Genomic DNA, 23,257 nt, shown 5'->3' with positions numbered 1-23,257 from the left:
GGCACTCTGTCTGACGTTACAATAAATTATGGACACCCACATGCTACCGCAGTGGCTTGTTTCAGATAACAGACTGCTGTCACTTTGAACGATTGTCTATGACAGGCGCCTCGTTTCTCAAGGTGGCCATAAATGTTGGCTTGAGGTGTGTCTATTGGACAGATGAGTAGGAAGTGTCGGGGCTGGTAGGGGGATGGTCTCATAAGAGAGGATCCATAATTAACGACATTATTTTAATGAAGTCTAAAAGCGCTGCTGGGAACAGATTGTCAAGGTTGTTGAACGCAAGGACCTGACTTCCTCTCAGTCAAAGGTTGTGATTGCCTGACAGGATTATTGCCTTTATGAGGCAGAGACAATCACAAACTCTGTGTCTTACAGCACAAACCTAACAGGGAAAACTAGGCACAAAGAAAAAAAATAGTCCTTGACATATCAAGCTGATTTCGAATTGCTTCAGTACAAAAGCATAAGATGGAATGATTGACATTAAAGGAAAAATCCGCTCAAAAATGATATAACGCACATTTATTCATTAGTCCACTGTTGCTTCAGTCACAAAATGTTTTGCATTTCAAGTTTTCAAGAAACAATTCTAAAATATTTCAAGGATTATGGTCTTATTTGTGCCTTGTGCTTGTGCTATAAAATACACAGTCTGTGATAGTCTCTGCCTCATAAAGGCAATAATCCTGTCATAATCCTGACTGAGGGGAGTAAGAGGGGTATAGCTTCTATATGGTGGAGATTTATTAGATTTTTATAATAATGAAAATGTGTCTCTGTTGATAGAGACCTATCTTGCGTCACTACAGACCCTGGTTCGATCCTGGGCTGTATCATAACCGGCCGTGATCGGGAGTCCCATAGGGCCGCGCACAATTGGCCCAGCGTCGTCCGGGGTAGGGGAGGGCTTGGCCGGGGTAGGCACTTATTGTATAATAAGAATTTGTTCTTAACTGTCTTGCCTAGTTGAATTTAAAAAAATACAAATCTGTAATGCTAGTTCTGAGTTGTAAGTACCTCAATGACATCATAATTCCATCAAAGGAAAACTAATTGAATTCCTAGTAAAACCATTCTCAATATGCTTTAATTAATGCTTTAATGCTTTTGATACAGCTCAATGTAACTACATTAATTACAAATCAACACTCAAAAGGATGAGTATAGACGTTTATTACAGAAAAAAAGAAATTGGAGAATTACAATTGGTTTTTCAGAGTACAGACGACTGGAGCAAACCTTTCAATGATTGTGTTCAGAGTCAATATGGGAAGCATTCGCTACAGCTGCATGGCTTTCAATATAAATATATCATTGCTGGTTATTACACAAATACAGTTGGCACTCATTATATCTAGCCAACGCACAACTTCTAGTGGTTGATCAACTGTATTGTAAGCATATGGGCAGGCTACAATATTGCGATAGGAGATTGACATCATAGCCGTTTTAATTTCAGAGCCTTTAGAGTACCACAGTATGAGTCATAATACCCATATAACCTAGCGGTCAAACAAGGAAATGGTTCCAATCATTTTTCCCATAGCGGTTTTTAGAAACGCTTCAAATAAGGGCTGTGTTTTGTGTAGGCTGACCCTGGCGTGACCTTTTGATAACTGTGTAAATCTCTCTAGGACAAGGTGATTTTTATAGAAACACAGCCTTGATTTTAAGTGTTTATAAAATCCCCTATGGGAAAAATGAATGGTGGAAAAACGATTAGAACCGTTTCCCTGTTTGACCACTTTGCTTTATGGGTATTATGAAACCTCCACTGTGGGGCTCTATACCAAGGCAGGAAATAGAAACAATCGTGAATTGATAAACAAAATATTGAACAACAATTCACATTTTGTATAGAAGTGTGGGCTGTAAGCAGCATTTATTTTTAAATTGCTCAATAAACAAACAATCAGAATGTGCGTCCAGTGTTTGGCACTCGCTATTGCGGCAAGGATATTTTTGAATTAAAAAGTCAATGCAAAAGATTAAAACATTCAGCCCACACCTCTACAGAAATGTGATCACATTTTCCAGTGTGCTTTCTTTTAACAACTATCATGGCCCAGTTCCAACACCTCCAAATCATACAGCAAATAAGGCGTTGTTACCTTAAATAGTGAATGGAGGACGTTTTCCAGGCGGGGTTGTGGTTCTCCTTCAGGAGCTGATAAATATAGTTTGGGTCTGATTTATCAATGAAAACATGTAGATTGGGGTAAATTGAGCCAAAGGGGTAGTATGTTGACCCCCTTTGTTTCTAGGAAACCATAGGCCTATACAAAATGTATAATTTGACCAAATATTAAGGAAGAAGTCATTATTTCATGGAGTCTGTGAAGGAGGAAATCACATGGAAAAAGTGGTAAGGAAGTTAAGACCAAAAAACGGATTTTCACCAAGTCAAATGCATTTATAGTGTTAGAGCAGGGATGGGCAACTTTCATGGGGGTGGGGACACTAAAAATCTGAAATCATCATGAGGGTCCGCAGTGGCTCGTATGTCTTCTACCCACATATGCAGTCACATGTTTTGGGGGCCATAACAGCAAAACATTTTAGTGGATCCACTCTTGACAACGGAGAGATATTTCTTTTTTTGTTCATTTCCTGCAATTCTACACATTTTGCCATGGGGTGTAGAAAAAATATTGCAGTTTTAAAGCACGTTTGCTACAATTCTTGTCACGCCCTGACCATAGAGAGCCCTCGGGGTTCTCCATGGTGTTTTAGGTCAGGTCGTGACTAGGGGGGTTTCTAGTTATTATATTTCTATGTTGGTGTGTGTGTATGGTTCCCAATTGGAGGCAGCTGATATTCTGATACCAGGCCTCCAGTGCGTCTCCCCAGCCCGGTACGTCCTGTGCCGGCTCCCCGCACTCGCCCTGAAAAGCGTGTCATCAGTCTGGTGCAACAAGTGCCGGCTCCACGCACCAGGCCTCCAGTGCACCTTCCCAGCCCGGTATGTCCTGTGCCGGCTCCCCGCATTCACCCTGAAGAGTGTGTCATCAGCCCGGTACAACCTGTGCCGACTCCACGCACCAGGCCTCCAGTGCATGTGTACGGTCCGGATACTCCAGCGACGGTTCACGCTCCGGAGCGTCCAGCGACGGTTCACGGTCCGGAGCGTCCAGCGGCGGCTCACGATCCGGAGCTTCCAGCGGCGGTCCACGGTCCGGAGACTCCAGCGACGGTCCACGGTCCGGAGACTCCAGCGACGGTCCACGGTCGGGAGACTCCAGCGACGGTCCACGGTCCGGAGACTCCAGCGACGGTCCACGGTCCGGAGACCCCAGCGACGGTCCACGGTCCGGAGACCCCAGCGACGGTCCACGGTCCGGAGACCCCAGCGACGGTCCACGGTCCGGAGACTCCAGCGACGGTCCACGGCCCGGAGCTTCCAGCGAAGGTCCACGGCCCGGGGCTTCTTGCGCCGGTGCCATGGTCGGAGGCTTCCCCTGCGCCAGTTCCCAGTCCAGGCATGGCGTTAAGCCCGGCTCCATGGCCGGATCCGCGGTCTGAGCGGGTGCGTGTGTATGGTATGTTGGTGTGTGTGTATGGTTCCCAATTGGAGGCAGCTGATATTCGTTACCTCTAATTGGGGATCATACTTAGTGTGTCCTTTTTCCCACCTGCTATGTGGGATATTGTTTTAGTTTGAGTGCCAATATTGTTTTGGAAGTGTCACTATCATTAAAATGTGGAACTCTACTCACGCTGCGCCTTGGTCCAATTATTCATACGACGGTCGTGACAATTCTACACATTTTGCCATGGGGCGGAGAGAAATGTTTGCAGTTTTTAATATTTATATTTATATTTGAGTGAGAGTGACCATCAAAATCTATGAGGGCCCCTGGTCGGTAATTCGACCACGATTACTACAAGTTTAAGATAGCTGGCCGCTAGACTAACTTAGCCTACCCCCCCAAAAAAATGTTAGCTGACATGGGCTAATTGAGTGACTGTCAGTAGCTAGGCTTCCATCCAATATGCGCCCGAATTTCAATATGCGACCGAAAAAATCTACATACAGAAAATATGTGCATTTTCCTACCAGTCGTGTGTTTCCACCAAACGGACTAGTTGCAGAAAAAATATTAATGGTGACATGTGCAACACCATTTCCCCCCCATATTTGATTTAAATCATTAAAATAAGACAACTAGACTTAGCTTTTAAGTATTGCTTACTAAAGAATTTCTAAATAAAAATGATTCAATGGATTTTAACACACTTCTGTGAAACCCTATGTCATAATAATCTACCGGGGTAACTGGGGCTGTACCCCATGTAAACTGTAGCCATTTATTTCCCTTTAGTTTATTCGCCTGAGCATGACCTTCATCCACATACCAATGTTATTTCCAAACATTGCTTTTTTTGTCAGCAATTAAACATTGTTCTTAGGGGGGACTAGTTACCCCCTAGTACCCTAGGCACGGCTGATAAATGAGGCCCCAGGAGAGGAGGGCGGCGTTGGGTCAAAGTGTCAGTCGTGAGACTAATTGCACAAAGCATACTCAAGATGGATGGATGAATGAATGAGTGTAGCCGACATCTCCCCAAAAATCATCCATCGGTTTATTTACCAGTCATTCAAGCTGAAAAGGGGCATGATGGAAGTCGGGCATCCAACACGTTTCGCCTCATCGGCTGCTTCTAAGTGAGTTAGTGATGGCGAGTGACGTCCCAATATATCACCTACCTTAAGTGAGTTACCTTGTGAGTGACATCCCTATATGTCACTCTCTCTAAGTGAGTTAGTGTGTGTCTACCATCTCAGTCTCCCAGACACCCTTTGATGGATGGGTTCTGGAGGAGATGGGCTGTAAAAGGCTGATTCTGCCACTCTGCAATGAGATCACTTCCACAATAAAAAGCCATTGTCCCTAATCATCCCGGCAAGGTATGAATGCTGATTAGAGTATTATAAGGATGAGTGGCGCTCCCTCCCATCTAAATACGAGCTTTGGTTTGATATAAGGGCCTTTTCCAACTATAGTCAGACCACGATCCATCAATAACCAAAGCCACCAGAAGGAAGTCAGTAGAACATAACACCTGCACGGTGATGTCTCAGTCTTTTCAAACAGCAAACAATACTTTTTAGGCTTTCATATGCATCTACATAATTCATAGGGTAGCTTTATCTCTTACACTCTCATGTCGTGCAGTACTTTTAGTGGGCTTCTTTTCATTTTGCTAATAAGACAATGTGTTGCACAATGTGTTCCACAATCTTCCACATGACATAATGGAACACAGAATACTACAGGACACAGAGCAGGTACTGCAAAGTAGCGGGCCATGAGGTAATATTGAGTTGTTACTTAGCACCACCATGTGGCAAAATAATTCAGTGCAGGCGTCACTGCATTAATGTCCCTATGACTTGGATCTGTTGTGTTACGCCTGCCAAGGCCCCATCCATGTAATACTACCACTCATTTAGTTTTCATTTTGGAACACACCTCGAAATCCATACAGATCAGGGTTGACATTTAAAAGTGTCTTTCAAAGTGAAAGTGGCCTTCACCAGAACATGCCAACTCCGGTGAATCATAAAGACACCACCACCACCACTACCACTACCACCACCACTACCACTACTACCACCACCACTACTACTACCACCACCACCACTACCACTACCACTACTACTACTACCACTACTACTACTACTACTACTACTACTACTACTACTACTACTACTACAGCTATTTTTCCAGTGAGGTGGAACAAGATCTAGGTAGTTACTGTAATGCGTGTATTAGAGCGGCATGGTACTCTGACTGGCCGTCACCCTGCCTCTCAAGGCAAGCTGATACCTGACACCTGACTGTTGCCATGACGCTGCTGGGTGGAAGCAGGGGTTGATGGGAGATCTCTGAGGTGAGGAGGACACCTTAACAGCACTCAGAAGTTGCATCTCTCTATTGCCTCGCTTTTTCATTGACCGCATCCTGACCACACCACTAGACCAAACTGCAGGGGAGCAGGGTGGACAAGACAACAGAGTACTTAGAATTTTCAAACCTTCCGAAGACATTTGCGCTCATTTGTGGGGTGTTGCAAAGTGTGTATCAGCCAAGGTAAACAGCGGTGTGAAATATTGATGGGGCAACAGGTGTGATCCCTTACCGTCGGTCAGTCCTTGCCCCCCTGATCACATGCACCTCACGGAGAGGGGGTGTCTATGCCCCCGCCACACACCCCAACACGGACACCAGCACTGGTGAGGCTCTGGACTGGCCAGTCAACCTGCTCTTATTCTCTTTCCCTGTCTTCATACCTCCCTCTAGTCTATTCTGTCCTGTCAACTGTCATTGCCTTCATGATGTCTACATTAGATGTGACTTTCTAAACTAACATATATCAGATGAAATGTAGTTTTATAAAGATGTGGGTTTGATGCTACCAGGAGTTAAGAAAACTCTAGTCATTGTGCATAGAAAGTATGGTGTGTCAAACAAACATTTTGCGCTGTGAATACCCCACAAATACTCTGGTTCAGAGAGCTAGCAAACAAAGGACAGAAATATCACAGCAGTGGGTCAGTAAGAGATGGTTGGATGAGAGAGGCTGCTTAAGGAGTGCGATCAGAGAGGGATAGAAAATAGGCCACGCCAACAAGTGCGTCTCCAGTTACCTGGTTATCTCATCTCTCTCACTGTGTGATCACCTTTCTAAAAAGAGTGTTGACTTGGGCCCATTACTTTGAGCTGTAGCCCCTAGAACTCAGAGTAAGCCTGGGACACAAAGGCATTTACTGATAAAGAGACCATTAGTACACAGAAAGAAACAGCTATATAAAGACGATGAGTAGGTTTGTCCCAGACGTGATAGTGGCGGGTGCATGACGTCTTTAGGATTGAAGAATCAGACAGCAAGTTGGATATTATTCCCAATTAAACAGATTCGACTGCTGTACACTTGTGTTGCCTCCGTTCCTCTTACCCGTCCCTCTCCCCCTCTAGATCAGGTGGAGCCCACTCCTCCCGGTGGGGAGCGGGCGGAGGGGGGTAACGGGGACGGGTCTCTTTTCTACAGGGAGCTGTGGTTCATTGTGCTGATGACAGGGGTAGCCCTGGTGGTTCTAGCTATCGTTCTGGGGATCATCCTGCACAAGGCCCTGAAAAGAACCCCCTTTACTAGAGAGCGCCCCCCTCTGGTGGCCCTGCCCCTGCAGAAGAGGAGCCCCATGGCCGTGTATCCCCCCAGCGACTCCTACCTGGTGAGACGGCCCAACTGGGTATGTGGGAACATCCTATGAAAGAGATGGGTCATTCAACTTTAATGATGCTTTCACTTTCATAGCATATAGAAATTTACTTTATTCCGATGAGTTTGCATACAACATGGTGGAATATTTTATCTAAGATGGGGTTTATTCGGACTATCTCAGTAGAAAACATGATGTCTCTGATGTCTCAAATGTCTCGCTCTGTAACACATTCTCTCTCCTCTCAGTTTGACACAGTGCCCAACACAACAAGCTCCTCCAACAGTGTCACACTCAAAGGGTTCACCATGCACCTGGAGGTTAGAGACCAGGCAGGCACAGGGAGAATCTCAATTGCATACTCCCCGCGTCCTCTCTCCTCCTTCTCAACACCCATTAGATGAGAAAGCCAGAGGTTCCTCCCCTCTGATCTTCTCCAATGGGTTTTGATGAGAGGACACTAGGAGTGTGCAATTGAAATTCTCCCACAGACACATACACGTCTATTTTGGACAACAGTAACTTGCTGCCTTGTCTCCTATCTGTGCCCCAAGGGAGTGGAGGACAGTAAGTTTTGGGCAGGTGGCGACGCCCCTCCGGAGGGTGAGCTGGGTATCCTTAATGTGTCCAGCCTCCACGTCTCCGCTATCCATGGCTCTGCCCACTCCCAGAATTCTCTGCGGCGCAGTGTGAGCCAGATGATGGACAGGAAGTCGCTGACAGGGGAGGAGGAAGTGTGGGACTCTCACATTCAAGGCCACGACAGCGGGATGGTGAGAAACCCCAAAATGTAGGCCCTGTTTAGAGGACGTTTCTTTCTTCTTTGTTTATTATTAACTCCTCCTTTCTCCCCCTTTCCATCAATCATCCTTCTTCCACCAGTTTATGGAGGACGAGGAGTTTGTCGACACTATTAAAGGCTTCAGCACTGTGCGGAAGGAACACACCATGTTTACCGACACTAACCTGTGACCTGCTGTGACCTTTGAAGTCCACCCCTCACCTTGTCAGATCAGACAGGTCGACTGGAGGGGCAGCCCCTCACAAAGGGAGGTCGGAGGGGTACACAAAGCAAGTCATAGACATTCACTAATAACATCCTATTGGACTATGACTGCAACCGACCTACCAAACAGCACTCTTGGATTAAATAAAAAAATGGAATACAAAAAATAAAAGTGCAAAACTGAAGATAATCTAAGAAAAGGACTTGTCTTGCGAGCCAGGCTATTTGATCATAATTCAGGGACAGAAATGTCGCCATGAAAGAGAAGACTCCCGATGAGGTAGAGGAACTGATAGAGAGATAAACAGTTTCACTGAGAACATTTCCCTGTCTCAATGAGCAGTATCAAGGCATCCATTTATATTGAAATTTGTTTTGGGATTTCTTATAGCTACACTGACCTAAAATACAAAGAGAACAGTGTTTTCATTTTATATAAACATATTTGTATATTGACTTGCTGTTTCTCTGAATGTAAGAATGCCTTTTGATAAGTCGCTGCACAATTTCTGTGTACAGATTGTATCTAATAAAAGTGTGGACAAATGTATTTTTGATAGTAACTTAAGAGTAAAAAGGGGATTTAATACCAATTATTGATCATGGATGCACCCTACAAACCAATAGCATGACACCAAAGTAAAGTCAACATATCATCATTTTATTTGAAATGAGCTCCAGATGCAATTCTGGCCCAAAAAGTTTGTACCACTAGTCAATAATATGGTTACAAAACAAAAACACTTACCCAATAAATTAATGTACTGTAGTACCACATGACAAGACAAGTAAACATAAAAACCCCAAATGGGAGAAGTATAGTGCATTAAAAATAAATGAGATTATATATACCCAAAATTTCAGGCATTTACAAAGGCAGCCTTTTTTTGTTGCTTGTGTTTATATAAATATAATTCTCTAGATAAAGTGTGGATATACGCTGATATGTTTGCTAAAATAGAGGGACCAGGCGACGAAAGGGGCAGAGCTTCATCCGAGTCAACAACCTTCTCTGATCTCTGTGACAACGCCGTGCCGCTCCAAGACAACCCAAATTATACTACCCAATTTGACTCCAGTTTCAAGGAGTCCAAACCCCACCCTAGCTAGTATATATTTCAGTTCGGCTTAACTTTCTCATTGCAATGTGGTTCAATGCTTGGGATTCCTTTAGTGTGACATTATTGCTTACCATTCATTTGATTTATCTGAAGTAAAAGTAGATAAAAGTGCATGCAGCACATGCTAGGGGTTGTGAATGCTTTTGAAGCTTGCTACAATTGAAAGATAGTTGCATGTGATTCTGTACAGTACCTAGAGGTCTGCTGGCTTCCCTTACTTAAGAAATCTACCTTCGAAGACATTCAACTGAAACCCATTACCTCGTCACGACACTTTGATCCAGGGAAAAGCTTCCATTAGACACCATGATTCGACTTCTAATCGCGAGGACAGAACTGGCACTACCGTGGACTTCTGACCTGGGATGTCTAGTTGCTGTCTATAGGTGTCAGGCGGCTTCTAAATACTTTGTCCAGCAGTTACTACAACAGTAGTTTTACTATAGAGTTCCTACAACAACCACTTAGCTAGGTCTTCAGGTTCTAGCCTATACTTATCTGTCACTGATGTCATTATACTACTACATGGCTACTCAAGCTGCAGGATGCTGGGCTTGAGTAGCTAAAACATTATCCCCCAAGCATAGAGTAACAACATCGCCACTCTTCATCCTAACGCAATCCATAATCCTCTACTACTGTGGAACCACTGCTCTGGGTGTAGAGTAGTGGTAGACTGAACCTGATCGGTTTGTGTGCGACTGCAATTATTGTGCACTGAGCTTAGTTACCTGCTGACGATTTGACAGGATTGTGGCGTACCAAGCATAGCGTTGCTATGACAGATAGTGCTGATGAAGGTTGGCAGTTGTGGATGTAGACAAGAGGTTATAGAAATGTTGGTGTTTGAAGGCTCTCTCCTGTCTTTGAACAGAAACCTCCCTGCCTCCGTTACATTGTCTCCATAAGTACATACAACGATTTAGTGTTCTACTACTGTTGCTACATCCACTGGACAAGAACAGATCACCGACTGATTACATCATCACTTGATCCTCAACACAACATCAAAGAGTTATTGGTTTTAAAAACAACATGGTAGGATCAACTCACAGCAATTACACCATTATTTCATCATCCTAATATTAGTGTTATATACACTGAAATACTATAATAACCCTAAACTTTCAGTACATACTAAGAGGTGAGGTATGAGGCAGGCAAGTTTACAGGGCGATGTCATAATGTAACATGTCACTAGGAGGGGTCAGAGGTTGGCAGCTATTGTTTACATAACAATGGTGATGTCATAAGTGGCCACACTACTGGCAGCAAAAAGTCCCTAATTTCTCTAAAACTACAGAAAAATAAAAAGCTGTACAAGTTTGTTCTTTCGGGTTACCTTCTAACTAACTTCTGTCATTATTTTTTTCCCTTTTTCAAAAAGTTATCACTTAAAAATACATGTTCTATTTGTGCAATTTCCCCATTGTAGTATACAAAATAATGATTTATAACATGTCACTGGTGTAGCTCCCTAATCCTATGTACCAGCTTGCAAAGACAAACTGACAGGGTTTGTGAAACGAAAAAGAGATGGGGGGAAAAAAACAAGGCTTCTGAATCCCACTAATACCATAGTTTGTCAATCATTAATTGCTCTGATCCATAGGATCTCTCTGTTAAAGTGGAGAGCTCCCATTGGACTCCATGACTGATCCCACCCATAGAGGTTCAAGAAGCCTTATTTCCCCATCCCTCCTATATACCCCAGTCAGAGGGCATTGGCCAGTCTAACAGAGGAAAGACTCATTCCAATGGTCAAGTGACTTCTCCTTGTCTCCTCACCCTATTTCTTACTGATGTGAAAAGACAGACCGGTGAATGTAGAGACAGGAATGAGTTTCCCCTCTCAAGTTATTTTACATTAGTGCAAACAGAGGATAGAAAATAAGTACAGAAATCCACTTAAGACAATGGAGAGTAATACTGCCAACAGGCTAACAGAGACGCTAACATGCAGAGAAGACAAAACTAACGTGATATTATAGCATTAGAACATTAAAACACCTTTTTACGTGTAATTTTTAAGTGTAAGGTAAAACATCAGGTATTAAAATGTGAATCTCATAAGTCGAGGGAAAAGATGTGGCAGGGGAAAAACTCCAACAGGAAGAGTCCACCTTATTCGAGGGGTGGGGGGCTCTCCTTCCATTGGTATGTTCCAGAAATCTGCAGCTCCTGAGTGTTCCGTCAGAATGTTCTAGAACAGGGGGCTCCTCCACTAGGTCTATGTGGGACACAGCACTGCAGGGACAAGAATACACAGAAAACAGCTGTCACCCAATAAATGATCCACCAAATGAAAATATGTGCGTAAAAGAGGATTCATCGCACAGGGAGAAGAGCCACTAAGGGATGAGAGGTTTGTAAAAGAGAAAGTAGAGAGTGACTCACTTAGGTGGACAGAACAGCACTCACGTGAACAGCTCTATAGTGCTAGAAGCTTGGCGGGAAGTGGGAGTGAGCAAGAGTGTGTGTGAGTCTAGGAGGGAGTGCGTGTAAGACAGAGGGTAAGTGAATGTACACCATAGTCACAAGCACGGCGAGTATACAGCACAAACCCATTGAAGGGTGTCGTCTGGAAGGAGGTGTGTGAGGGGGCTCTTGACACTTTGCGTGTGTGTGTGTGTGTGTGTGTGTATGTATGTATATACACACGTGTGTGTCTATGATTGTGTGAGTGTGTGCCTCACAAACCTCCACGTCCAGCCCTCTCATACCAGAGCTAGCGAGAGAGCAGCGCAGCAGAGACGAGAGGCAAGGAGGGTAAAGGTCAAGATGGAAGGCTCAGAACAACCTTGCAGGCCTAGTATGACACACTTCAGGGAACAAAGAAAACACTGGAAGTAGACCCTCCTAACAAAATGTCCTAACCCTTGTGTCCTGCAGTATCTTCCTCGGGCACTAGGTGGTAGTGAGACAGTCAATCTGGACAAAAGTGCTGTTTTGAATGGGAGTAATATTTTCTCAAAGGAATTGAGTACCTTTGAGAATGTACATCGCCGTGTGTGGTCTTTTGAATGGGAGTAAGAGTTTTGTAACTGGTAGAGAATGAGTACCTTTGAGGATGTAGTCTGTTAGGAGGCTGGGTACCTTCTCACTGTCCTCCCTCATGGCATGCAAAACTGCAGGGAAGAGCATAAAAGTGATTTGGGAGTGAATATTATGGTTATAACACGGCTATTATGACATTACAGTTAAACTTTCATGGTGACTTGCTAGTTGACAGGCAAGTGTGGTTTGCGAGCAGTACTCACTCTTGGTGAGGATCTGAAGGTCTTCCACAGAGGGGGAGCCAGCCTTCTTCTCATAAGGGATAACTGTGGTCAGATACTGAGAGAGAGAGAGAGAAACCCGTCACAAACACAGAACGAGAGGAGAGGGAGGGAGTACAAGACACAGGAGAGGGAAGGCAGAGGATAGAGGGAAGGCAGAGGGGAGAGGGAAGGTAGAGGAGAGAGGGGGGATGAAAAGGGAAAAGGTTTAACACAAAGAAAAGGAGAAAACTGCACCATGATACAAGAGAAACTGAGAATAATGACTAATAAAAAGACACAGAAGAAAAAAAACTCATAACAGGTATGTAAACTCAGTGGACAGTTTATTAGGTACACCACCCCATTCACAAAAATGGTTTGCTCCTACAGACATTGAGCTACATTGCCGTGGCGTGTTATATAAAGCAGGCAGACAGGCATCCAGTTACTGTTCCATTGAATGCTAGAAATGGGCAAAATGAGTGACCTAAGCGACTGAGCGTGGTATAATCGTTGGCGCCCGGCACACTGGTTCCAGTACTTCAGAAACGGCCGGCCTCCTGGGCTTTTCACACACGACAGTTTCTGGGGAGATGCAGAACAGCATCTCGGAACGCACAACTCGTCGGACCTTGTCTTGGATGGTTTATTGCAGCAGATGACCACACAGGGTTCCACTCATATCAGCTAAAAACAAGAAGAAGCGGCCCGAGTGGGCGCACGATCACAAACATTGGACAATTGAGGAGTGGAAAAACATCGCCCGGTCTGACAAATCCCGGTTTTTGTTGCGTCATGCTGATGGAAGAGTCAGGATTTGGCGTAAGCAGCACTAGTCCATGGCCACATCCTGCCTGGTGTCAACGGTACAGGCTGGTGCTGGTGGTGTAATGGTGTGGGGAATGTTTTCCTGGCACACGTTAGGTACCTTGATACCAATTGAGCCACACTTGAACGCCAGCCCTGAAGAATTTAGGCTGTTCTGGAGGCAAAGGGGGTGCGACCCAGTACTATATGGGTGTACCTAATAAGCTGGCCACTTAGTGTATATTTCAACAATACAAACAACTTAAGAACTCAAGTATTAAAACCTTACCATCACCATTTGTATTTTCCTGACTAATCAAAATGAATTATTCCACTGCTCTATCGTTCGCTACATACTTCAGTCAGAGACTGCCATCGTTAAAGTTGTGTGTGTGTGGTGACGTCAAAATGAGGAGTGTTGTACAAAACAATGTCATTAGCGATTGGATCATCTCTAACCAATCAGAGTATCAAAGCCAATGACACATTTTCAAAACCTAGCTTTACTCGTGTGTTCTGGCTCTTGCCCAACCCATCGGTTTCTGGGACCAATCAGAATGGTTAGAATGTGTTTGCGTTCTAGAAATCGTCAGGGAGACACTCAGATCCAGACTCATTGCGGAGTAGAAACTAACTACCGTGGGCGTGGCGTGTCATTTGGCCAGAGCAAGGAGTTTAGGCAGCCAGGCAATACTTGCATTTGTTCCAAGTCAAGAAACAGATTATTTGTGAGAGCGAGAGAGTCATTGGTCAACTGATCGGAAGGTCCTAGTTCCCAGTGGGAAATTTCACTTGAATGACCCTCCAAGTCAGAATTGCAAGTGGGAAACTCAGAATATGTTGTTACCCGAGTTGCGACGTTTCACCACTGACCCTTTCAACCAAGAGACGTCAACAAATCAGTTTTTGACATTTACAACCTTATCAATATGGAGAATGCTAGTTTAAAACTTCTTCTCAATAGGGGGTGCTGTTTGCACTTTGTAATAATTTCATTCCCAAATTAAACTGCCTCGTACTCAATTCTTGCTCGTACAATATGCATATTATTATTACTATTGGATAGAAAACACTCTCTAGTTTCTAAAACCGTTTGAATTATATCTGTGAGTAAAACAGAACTGGACTTAGAGCAATTTTCCTATGAGGATGTGAGAATGCTGAAATCTGCTGGCTGTTCTGAGATCTGTTTATAAATCTGCCTGTCTTCTATTGGTTGAGATGCACTGCATACGTCTTCCCCTGGGTGTCAGCGAATAGTGAGAATTGAAATGGAGTTGCTAGGCAGAACTGAGAGGTTATAAATGGGCTGGCAATGTGGGGTCCGGCCTTTGTCCTCTTCGCCCTGACGCAGAAAGGAGCTCTGGCTGTGGTTCTAGAACGCTCCGGTTATAGGCCTTAGATATATCCGGCTCTGTTTTTATTCGATATAGGTGTTAAAGACATCATAATGTTGTTATATTAAACCGAGTTATATCAGTTTATATCGGTATATTGCGATTTTCGGATATCTAGTTGTACTGCGTTTTAGTGAGTCGGACACGTCTTTGCCACATGGCTAATGTTTACTGCTAATTCGAACGTTGAAGAGGACAATCTACAACCAAGCAACGATTCTTTTGGACAAAGGACACCTTGCCCAAGATTCTGATGGGAGTTCATCAAAAAGTAAGAAGTATTTATGATGTTAATTCGTTGTTCTGTTGAAAAATGTAGAACTCATATTCTGCCATTAATCTAGGTGCGGTCTCGCTTTAACGCACGCTGTATGTTGTAGTAACGTTAATTTTAAAAATCTAACACAGCGATTGCATTAAGAACTAATCTATCTTTCATTTGCTGTCCAACCTGTATTTCTTAGTCAAGTTTATGATTAGTTATCGATTAGATTAGGTGCCTCTCCCAAGATTTCTCCCGACATATTGTTGGCAGCCTGGCTACTTTTCTCATTGTATAACCACGATTTGTGCCGCTAAATATGCACATTTTCGAACAAACTCTATATGTATTGTGTAATATGATGTTATAGGACTGTCATCTGATGAAGTTTTGAGAAGGTTAGTCAAAAATGTAATATCTTTTGCTGGTTTATTCGCTATCGCTAACGTGCATGAATCAATGCTGTTGTGTGGTTGGCTATTGTAGTAAGCTAATATAATGCTATATTGTGTTTTCGCTGTAAAACACTTAAAAAATCTGAAATATTGGCTGGATTCACAAGATCTTTGTCTTTCTTTTGCTGTATGCTGTGTATTTTTCAGAAATGTTTTATGATGAGTATTTAGGTAATACACGATGGTCTCTGTAGTTATTCTAGTTGCTTTGGTGAGAGTTGTGATGGTGGCTGCAATGGTAAACTATGATTTATACCTGAAATATGCACATTTTTCTAACAAAACATATGCTATACAATAAATATGTTATCAGACTGTCATCTGATGAAGTTGTTTCTTGGTTAGTGGCTATTTATATCTTTATTTGGTCGAAATTGTGATAGCTACCTATGCAGGAAAAAAATGGTGGGGAAAAAAGTTGTGTCTTTTGCTATCGCGGTTAGCTAATAGATTTACATAGTGTCTTCCTTGTAAAACATTTTAAAAATCAGAAATGATGGCTGGATTCACAAGATGTGCATCTTTCATCTGGTGTCTTGGACTTGTGATTTAATGATATTTAGATGCTAGTATTTACTTGTGACGCTATGCTAGGCTATGCTAGTCAGCTTTTTTACTGATGGGGGTGCTCCCGGATCCGGGATTGTGTGGAAGTAGAGGCTAACCATATGTCAATGTTACACAAGCTAGCTAACTTTATTATTAGCAATGTACAATCTTATTGGTTAAAGAATTGTTCCAACTTCAAAAAAGGCACGTGAGCACAATGTCGGACTTACGACTTCCCATTTCCCACGAGCACACCCATAGTAATAGGGGAACGCTTGTTTGCAAGGAATAAAGAGCACACTATTGGATGATTCAGCATCAAGTTCCTGCCAATCTCAAGACACAACGCTCAGTTCAACAAACAGGACCACCCATACGTAAAAATGTATGCACGCATGACTAAGTTACTTTGGATAAAACAGTCTGCTAAATGGCATATATTATTATATATTACAGTATACTACAGGAAAATCATAGGAAACAAAAGAGACACAAAAAGAGAAGGATATGAAAGCAGAGAAGCAGAGATGCTTAATTTGTATTTGATGGACACAGAATGAGCCAGAGGATAAGACAGCAGAGGGCTTAAGAAATAGTATAAAAAACTGAAAAAGAAAGATGGTAAAATAAAGAGAACATGTTGAGAACACAGTAGCAGCAAAAGCTGTAGAGAAAAGAACTGTCAAATTTTGGGGGGAAACTGAAAAAAAGAGGACGGGTAGCTAGAGAGAGGGGGGCACCTGTTTGTCCCCTCCTGTGCTGCCGAAAGTTTGACGGAGGCCGTTCTGAATGACAGTGGAGAGTCCCTCCATAGTGAAGAGCTAGAAGAAGGAAGCGGAAGGAGGGAGAGAGAGATAAAACTACCAAAGAATGAGAAACCCTCCAAAAAGACATGAGCACCCCAGAGAGCAGGAGAGGGGTATAGAGCTGGATTCAACCCTCTATCAATTTAGGTTCTGAAAAGGACAGATTATCCACACGGAAGATCAACAGTTCAGAATGGACAAAAACAATGGCAGGATGAAGTCAGACCGCCAGGTTGCTTTATTTGACATTCCTGTTTTCAGCTGGTGTTTACTAAGACATGTCAAAATGTCACCATGTACATAGGAACTAGCTGACTGTAAAATAAAGCGTAAGGGCAGAGACCCAACAGGGTCTGCAGGGTGAGTGTGGCAGGAGTTAGTACAGCACTGCAGGGTGTGTTTTGTTGCTTTTCCATGCATGTGCATTCCCCCCATAGTTTCCAGTGCATGCATCTTCCCTTGTGGTGCGTGTATGAATGAGGGAGTGTCCACAACACACATATCTATACGCGCATGTCTGCATCACAACATGCATTATATGGATTTCAATGTATACATCTGTCTCTCTCACCGTCCCAGGAACGTGTGTCCTGTCTGCCCTCGGAGCGCTGCCTGTGGGCCTGGTCTTCTTCTTCTGGCGGAGCAGCTCGCGGTGCTCCTTCTGCCGATTCTGCACGTCGATGAGCAGCGAGATGAAGCTGTTCTTCACTTCCTTCTCAAAGTCCAGCTCGTCCCTCAGGGCCAGGGCCTGGATCAGCTCCTCACTGTAGCGCCTGATGGCAGTCTCCACCTCCTCCAAGGCCTCGCTCAGCTCTGAGACTGACAGACGATGCAGGCCTGACAGACGACGCAGAACATACCAACACATACTTAAACAGGGCTTGACAAATCACATTTACACATGGGGGGGTATCACATACTAACATACACTTACAAGGTCAGTCACAGATGTTTGCATTAAGCCTTGATTTGATGTGCATTTACAAGTTACATAACAAACATGCAGCAATTGCTGTCCAGTTGTATCCAGTTGTATATATGTACGGGTTGTAAAAATTAGCTGGAAGGAGCTGTTAACACTTGAGTTGATAGGGATTTATATGAGAGTTAGGAGTAACTCACGGTCCTCATAGCTGGTGTTGGAGCTGGAGCGTTTGAGGTTGCTGAGGTCTTGGGAGAGCATGGACAGGTCTGACTGGGACGGGCTCCCATCATCCTCTGGGTCTGGAGACTCTTCCATCAGCTCCTCAATCTCCTCGATCACCTGCAACAAACAAACAAACACACACACACATGGTTATGTGTTATGGGTGTGGCTTTGTAAGTAGGAGTGTGTAAGGTGTATTTGAGACGTGATAGAAAGAGAGCGCGAGTGTGTGTGTGTGTGTGTACCTGCTCGACGGTGAAGAGTGGCTCGTCGTTGATGCAGGACACGATGATGGAGTGCATGTCCATCTGTTCCCTCAGCTCCTCATCATCAGACAGGTCAAGTGGCATGTTGTCCAGCTTCTGTCCATCACAGAGAGAGGGAGCAGAGAAACAGAGAGAGATGGAGAGAGAGCAAAAAAGGGGGATGCAGTCAGCTTGGTGGGGAGGTGCTAGGGCGATATATATATATATATATATATATATATAAAATGTTGATATGATATTGATATGATATTCCAAATGCCTGTATTTTTTTAAATGAGCGTTTATGTCCACTTGGTTTCATATTGTCTTTTTGGTCTCGTCTCCTTCGCTCCTTCTGCGCAGTGCACCTTCCCATTTACACACACGCCAAGCCCCTCCCAAAAATGAGAGATCCTTGTTCCTCTCTGACAAGCTGGTTCAACTCACAATGTGCATTTGAGGTTTGGTCCAACAGAATGGGTCATATGGTCACCAAAACACATGGAGACATTCTTTTACTGTAATAGAGAAGTAACCCTCTCTAACTATATCATTTTTATATGTCTCTACTCCTTATACTGCACACAGAGCAGACACTACTAAAACACGAATATCAAAAAACGTTGATTTGGGAAATGTATGCTCAGTTTGTTGTGTGTGGCATTGCGTTACCACGTACCACTAGCAGCATTTTAGCCAAAGACTGCTTTACTAGCTGTCTATTCTGTGTTTTATAAATCTGCAATAAGCATAAAACAATTCTATAAGGAATTGTCATCTCGTTCTCATTAATGAGAAATAAGGCAGGCCACTTGATTTCCACATGTGAACAAAGTGGACAGGCTAACATGCTGTTCAAACAGTTGGAGACAGACAGAAGGGTGTGTTCATAACAATTCAACTGTTCTACCTTGTTAGATAGAAAATAGATCCAAGTTGGCTACATTTGAAATATAAAACTTAGCTGGCTAGTCACTAGCACGTAGGCTTGTGCTTGAGAGCTGGTTTATGAGACTTGTATACATTTTCTATACTGCCTGCTACAAGAAGTCATTATTAGTGAATGTGCATTATGTATGGTCCTGGTAAAATTTGTAACAAAAAGGGATTTTCATAGACTTGAATGCCAGATTGAAAAAAAGCAGGTGATACTATTTTGATTACATTATTAGTGGGTCCTGTAGTTGTAGAAGGCTTATATTAATCCTAGGTACAATTTCACAAGCCTTCAGTTCATTACATTATTGCTGACTGTTTGAAATGCAGTGTATTTGACCTTTAAAAATTGTCCAACAAGCTTGTTTACAAAAAATATTATATATATATATATATACACTTTTTTTTTCTTCTTCAAACAATATACATATCGATAAAAAAAAAAATATATATATATATATATATATATATTTATTTTTTATTTTTATCGAGATGTATATTGTTTGAAAAAAATCTAGATATGATTTTTAGGCCATATATTTAAGCACTAGGAGGTGCAGACCGTGTGTGTGTGTGTGTGTGTCTTACCCTCTGCTCACAGAGATTGAGAGTGGGGAGGTGCAGGGAGCGAATGTGAGAGGTCTTCCAGTCCACTGGCATCACATTGCCGTAGTTATCGGTCAGAGCATTCCACACGCTGAGGGAGAGAGGGAAAGAACGGTGAAAGAGGAATATGGTGAGGGGAATGAAGAGAATGACAAGAGAAGAGTAAGTGGGGGAGAATTAATGGAGAACAATGTGAGGTCGAAAGAGGGTGAGAAATGAGGAAGGGAGAAAGAAAGAGGAAGAAAGAGAACATTTTCATTCACAGCACAAAAAAACGATTTTCCACACTGACACATCATTAGTTGGCAGTAGATTGTCATCCTCTTTTCTCACCAGCCACCCACACACCACTTGTCTCTGTCTTTGACACAGCTCGCGTCTCTCTGCCCGCTGCTAACAGCACAGGAATCTAGCATTTCTCAATGCCAAATGTATTGTCCAAGTATTTTCTTATAAAGGGCTCTGCTTTAAGTTACAGGAAAATACAGAATACATTTTCATGGACCTTTCTTCCATTTTGTACATAGAAACCGCTACACAATTGGAGTGAGCATGTGTAAGATACATGCGAGGAAGAGAATATGTTTGGCGTAAGATACATGCGAGTATGAGTGTGTGTGTGCGTCTGTCTGACCCTGACTGCTGCGAGCAATGTGAGGATGGGCATTGTGAACCCATGCGTCAGATAGGCTTTGCATCAGAGAGATTGCTGCCCACACACTCCAATGAATAGACATGTGTTATTCGCATAACCCCTCCCTCTTGCTCTCTCACTAACACAGCATTATTACCATTAACAACATACAGTTTTGGGATAGGTTCCCTAAAAATGGAGCAATGCCGGCAGGACCTGCTTTGGCCCCGTCTCTGTGTCAGCCTTTGATCATGGCATTGCTATTCTCAACAATGCACAGACCCTGCATAAAACAAGCCTCTCTGTGGCCAGTGGGTCTGTGTAGCTTCATGAGTAGTTCTCCTTCTGTCCTCCTATGCCAAGGGAAGTTGATCCTGAAACTTTTCCCAAAAGCACATTAGGGAATATAAAAACACACACACTCCTTCCAGTCTTCCTGTCATCCTCGCTGTGTGTCTCTGCATGGAGTTAGGCCATTAGCCAACTACAGAGCTAGTTAGGAGTCAAGGCATGTCCTCCAAATGAGCAGTCACTCATGAAAGGACTCCGCTGCCCTCAGTGCACTGCTCTTTCTGTCCAAACTCCCCCCTCCACTTCCCTCACACACATCCTCCTCACCCTGGTCCCAATAGCGGCACTGCAAAACTAGGTATGTGTGTATTGTGTATACATGTTCTCTCTCTGTGTGTGTGTATTTATGCGTGAATTCAATTAATTCTTTCCCTGGAAATTGATATTATGAACAAAGCGGAGCTGACATCGTCAAGGTTGTATCTGTATTGAGTGAGACAGCCCAGGAGACCATTTTAGGGAGATGACACTGGCTGTTCTGTAGTCAGAGCATGCTGATGAGTCATACATAGACCAACATTACAGGCTAACAGATCCTCTGCCATCTCCACAAGTCTTGATTATAGTGATAGCCTAGCTATCTTTGTTATAGCATGTGTTACTTAAGCAATAAGGCCCGAGGGTGTGTGGTATATGGCCAATATACCACAGCTAAGGGCTGTTCTTACACAACGCACCCCGGAGTGCCTGGATACAGCCCTTTGCCGTGGTATATTGGCCATATACCACAAACCCTGAGGTGCCTTATTGCTATTATAAACTGGTTACCAACATAATTAGAACAGTAAAAACAAATTTGTCATACCCATGGTATATGGTCTGATATACCACATCTTTCAGCCAAATCAGCATTCAGGGCTCGAACCACCTGGTTTATAATATTATAAAGACCACCATTCTAAGACAACAGGGATTGTTTAGGCTAGGCCTACATTTGGGAGTGCATTTTATTGTAAAAGGGTACAGTGTTTCCCCCAAGATTCTTTGGACCTGACTCAAAAGCAACATACAAGGCTGCCAATTTCAAAAGACACGATCTCGGTGTGTGCATATGACTATGTGTAGGCTGTATGTGCGTGTATAGAGCAAGTTGAGGGGTGAAGAGGAGGGTTGAGCGCAGATGTCCTCTACAGATCACTGGTTTTATAAACGCTGTCCATCACATAATCTGAGCTGAAGCGTGCCCTTTCAAAAACAATTACGTACCTCGATGTATGCGTTTCATTTGTTTAAATGTCACAATGACGATGTGGTTCATCAGCAGTGCGTCAATAGAGAACAGCCCAGACTCCCGTCTGTCCTGAGTTTAGACAGACTCAGATGACTTGAAAGTCAGTATAATAACTAGCTACAGTGCCGGAATTGGGAAAATTAATTGCAGTGCACATAGCTAATGCACGAGACACACAGTCTAATATTTTGAAGTAACTTATGTGAAAGGAGGGACTGTTTAGGAAATCATGCAATGCAAATATCAAGTTGTTTACAAACTAAAGTTGGGTAGCTAACTACATTGAAAACACAGGTCAGTTAGAGTTATAGCTAAGTGCTAGAAACAATATACAAATGTAACCTCTTGAAGGCTCTGGTCTTGAAGTCCTGGTTTTCTTAAGTTGCCTTTACGTGTCACGTGCATTCAACACAACCATGGCTATCTAGCTAACAACCCTGTTTTTAAATGCCTAGCTAGCAGCAGGCTAACCTTAGCAATGGTAGGCTAACTAACTAGTTTAGCAAAACCAGATTTCAGATGATAGGTTAACAATGCTAAAGTAATAAAGTAGCATAATTCACACTCACTCGTCGTCCTTGAGGAAATTATCTTCTGTGATAGGTTTAATGGGGGCTATGTTTTCAGTTTCAGTGTTGTAATTTCGGAAGCAAACTGTCAGCTTCTCATCGAAGTCGTGGACAAGGTCCTCCATTGATTTGAAGCTGCATATCTCCCCCGAAAAGCTGTTGTCGATGTCCGAGAAATCCTCCGCCAGGCCCGTGTCAGCCACGTTCGAGTTCAGCTGGTCTAGTCGGTTCGGCGACCCTGAGGCCGACTTAAATTCGTTGAAATCCTGCCAGTCTTCATCGAAGTGGGCTAACGGCGCCGCCATGACTACCGCAGGGACTCGGTTCGGCTGCCCTACCCCTGGATGATGCTCTATCCTCGGCTATAACGAATGTGCCACTGATGATGATGAACATGGAGAAGACTGATGAAGAAGCTAGTGGTCTCTACCTCTGCTGACGTCACGCGTGGTGGGTATCCCTCCCTCTCTTCGATTGAAGAGCAAAACACACATGGGGTTTTGGGGGGGATAGTTTTTCAAATTTGTATTATATTGTTAGACTGTTTAAAACGATGCAATTGTATTCTTTAATCTTCATGTAAGTGACTGTGGTCAGTAGCTTGCCTTACAGGATTCTTAGTTAAAATGCACATTTGGCATATT

General features: G+C 43.4%; 1 protein-coding gene across 2 annotated transcripts; it reads right to left on the bottom strand.

The window, feature by feature from the left end:
- Nucleotides 1-8,877: 8,877 nt before the first annotated feature.
- On the bottom strand, nt 8,878-23,065 carry LOC129817382 (fasciculation and elongation protein zeta-2-like). Of its 2 annotated transcripts, XM_055872547.1 has the most exons (9): nt 22,614-23,065; nt 19,811-19,919; nt 18,287-18,403; nt 18,017-18,158; nt 17,466-17,731; nt 16,829-16,909; nt 12,619-12,694; nt 12,421-12,486; nt 8,878-11,605 (listed from the first exon to the last, which is right to left on the bottom strand). In XM_055872547.1, exons 1-9 carry the CDS (start codon nt 22,916-22,918, stop codon nt 11,589-11,591), a joined length of 1,179 nt encoding a protein of 392 aa, XP_055728522.1. In that variant the 5' UTR covers nt 22,919-23,065; the 3' UTR covers nt 8,878-11,588. The 2 variants fall into 2 exon arrangements, with proteins under 2 accessions (XP_055728522.1, XP_055728523.1); XM_055872548.1 differs by lacking the exon at nt 16,829-16,909.
- Nucleotides 23,066-23,257: the final 192 nt, after the last annotated feature.

Source organism: Salvelinus fontinalis, chromosome 20, assembly GCF_029448725.1.
Source record: "Salvelinus fontinalis isolate EN_2023a chromosome 20, ASM2944872v1, whole genome shotgun sequence".
NCBI lineage: Eukaryota > Metazoa > Chordata > Actinopteri > Salmoniformes > Salmonidae > Salvelinus > Salvelinus fontinalis.
Note: the sequence above shows the minus strand (reverse complement) of the source record. Positions and strands in the feature narration are given on the sequence as shown.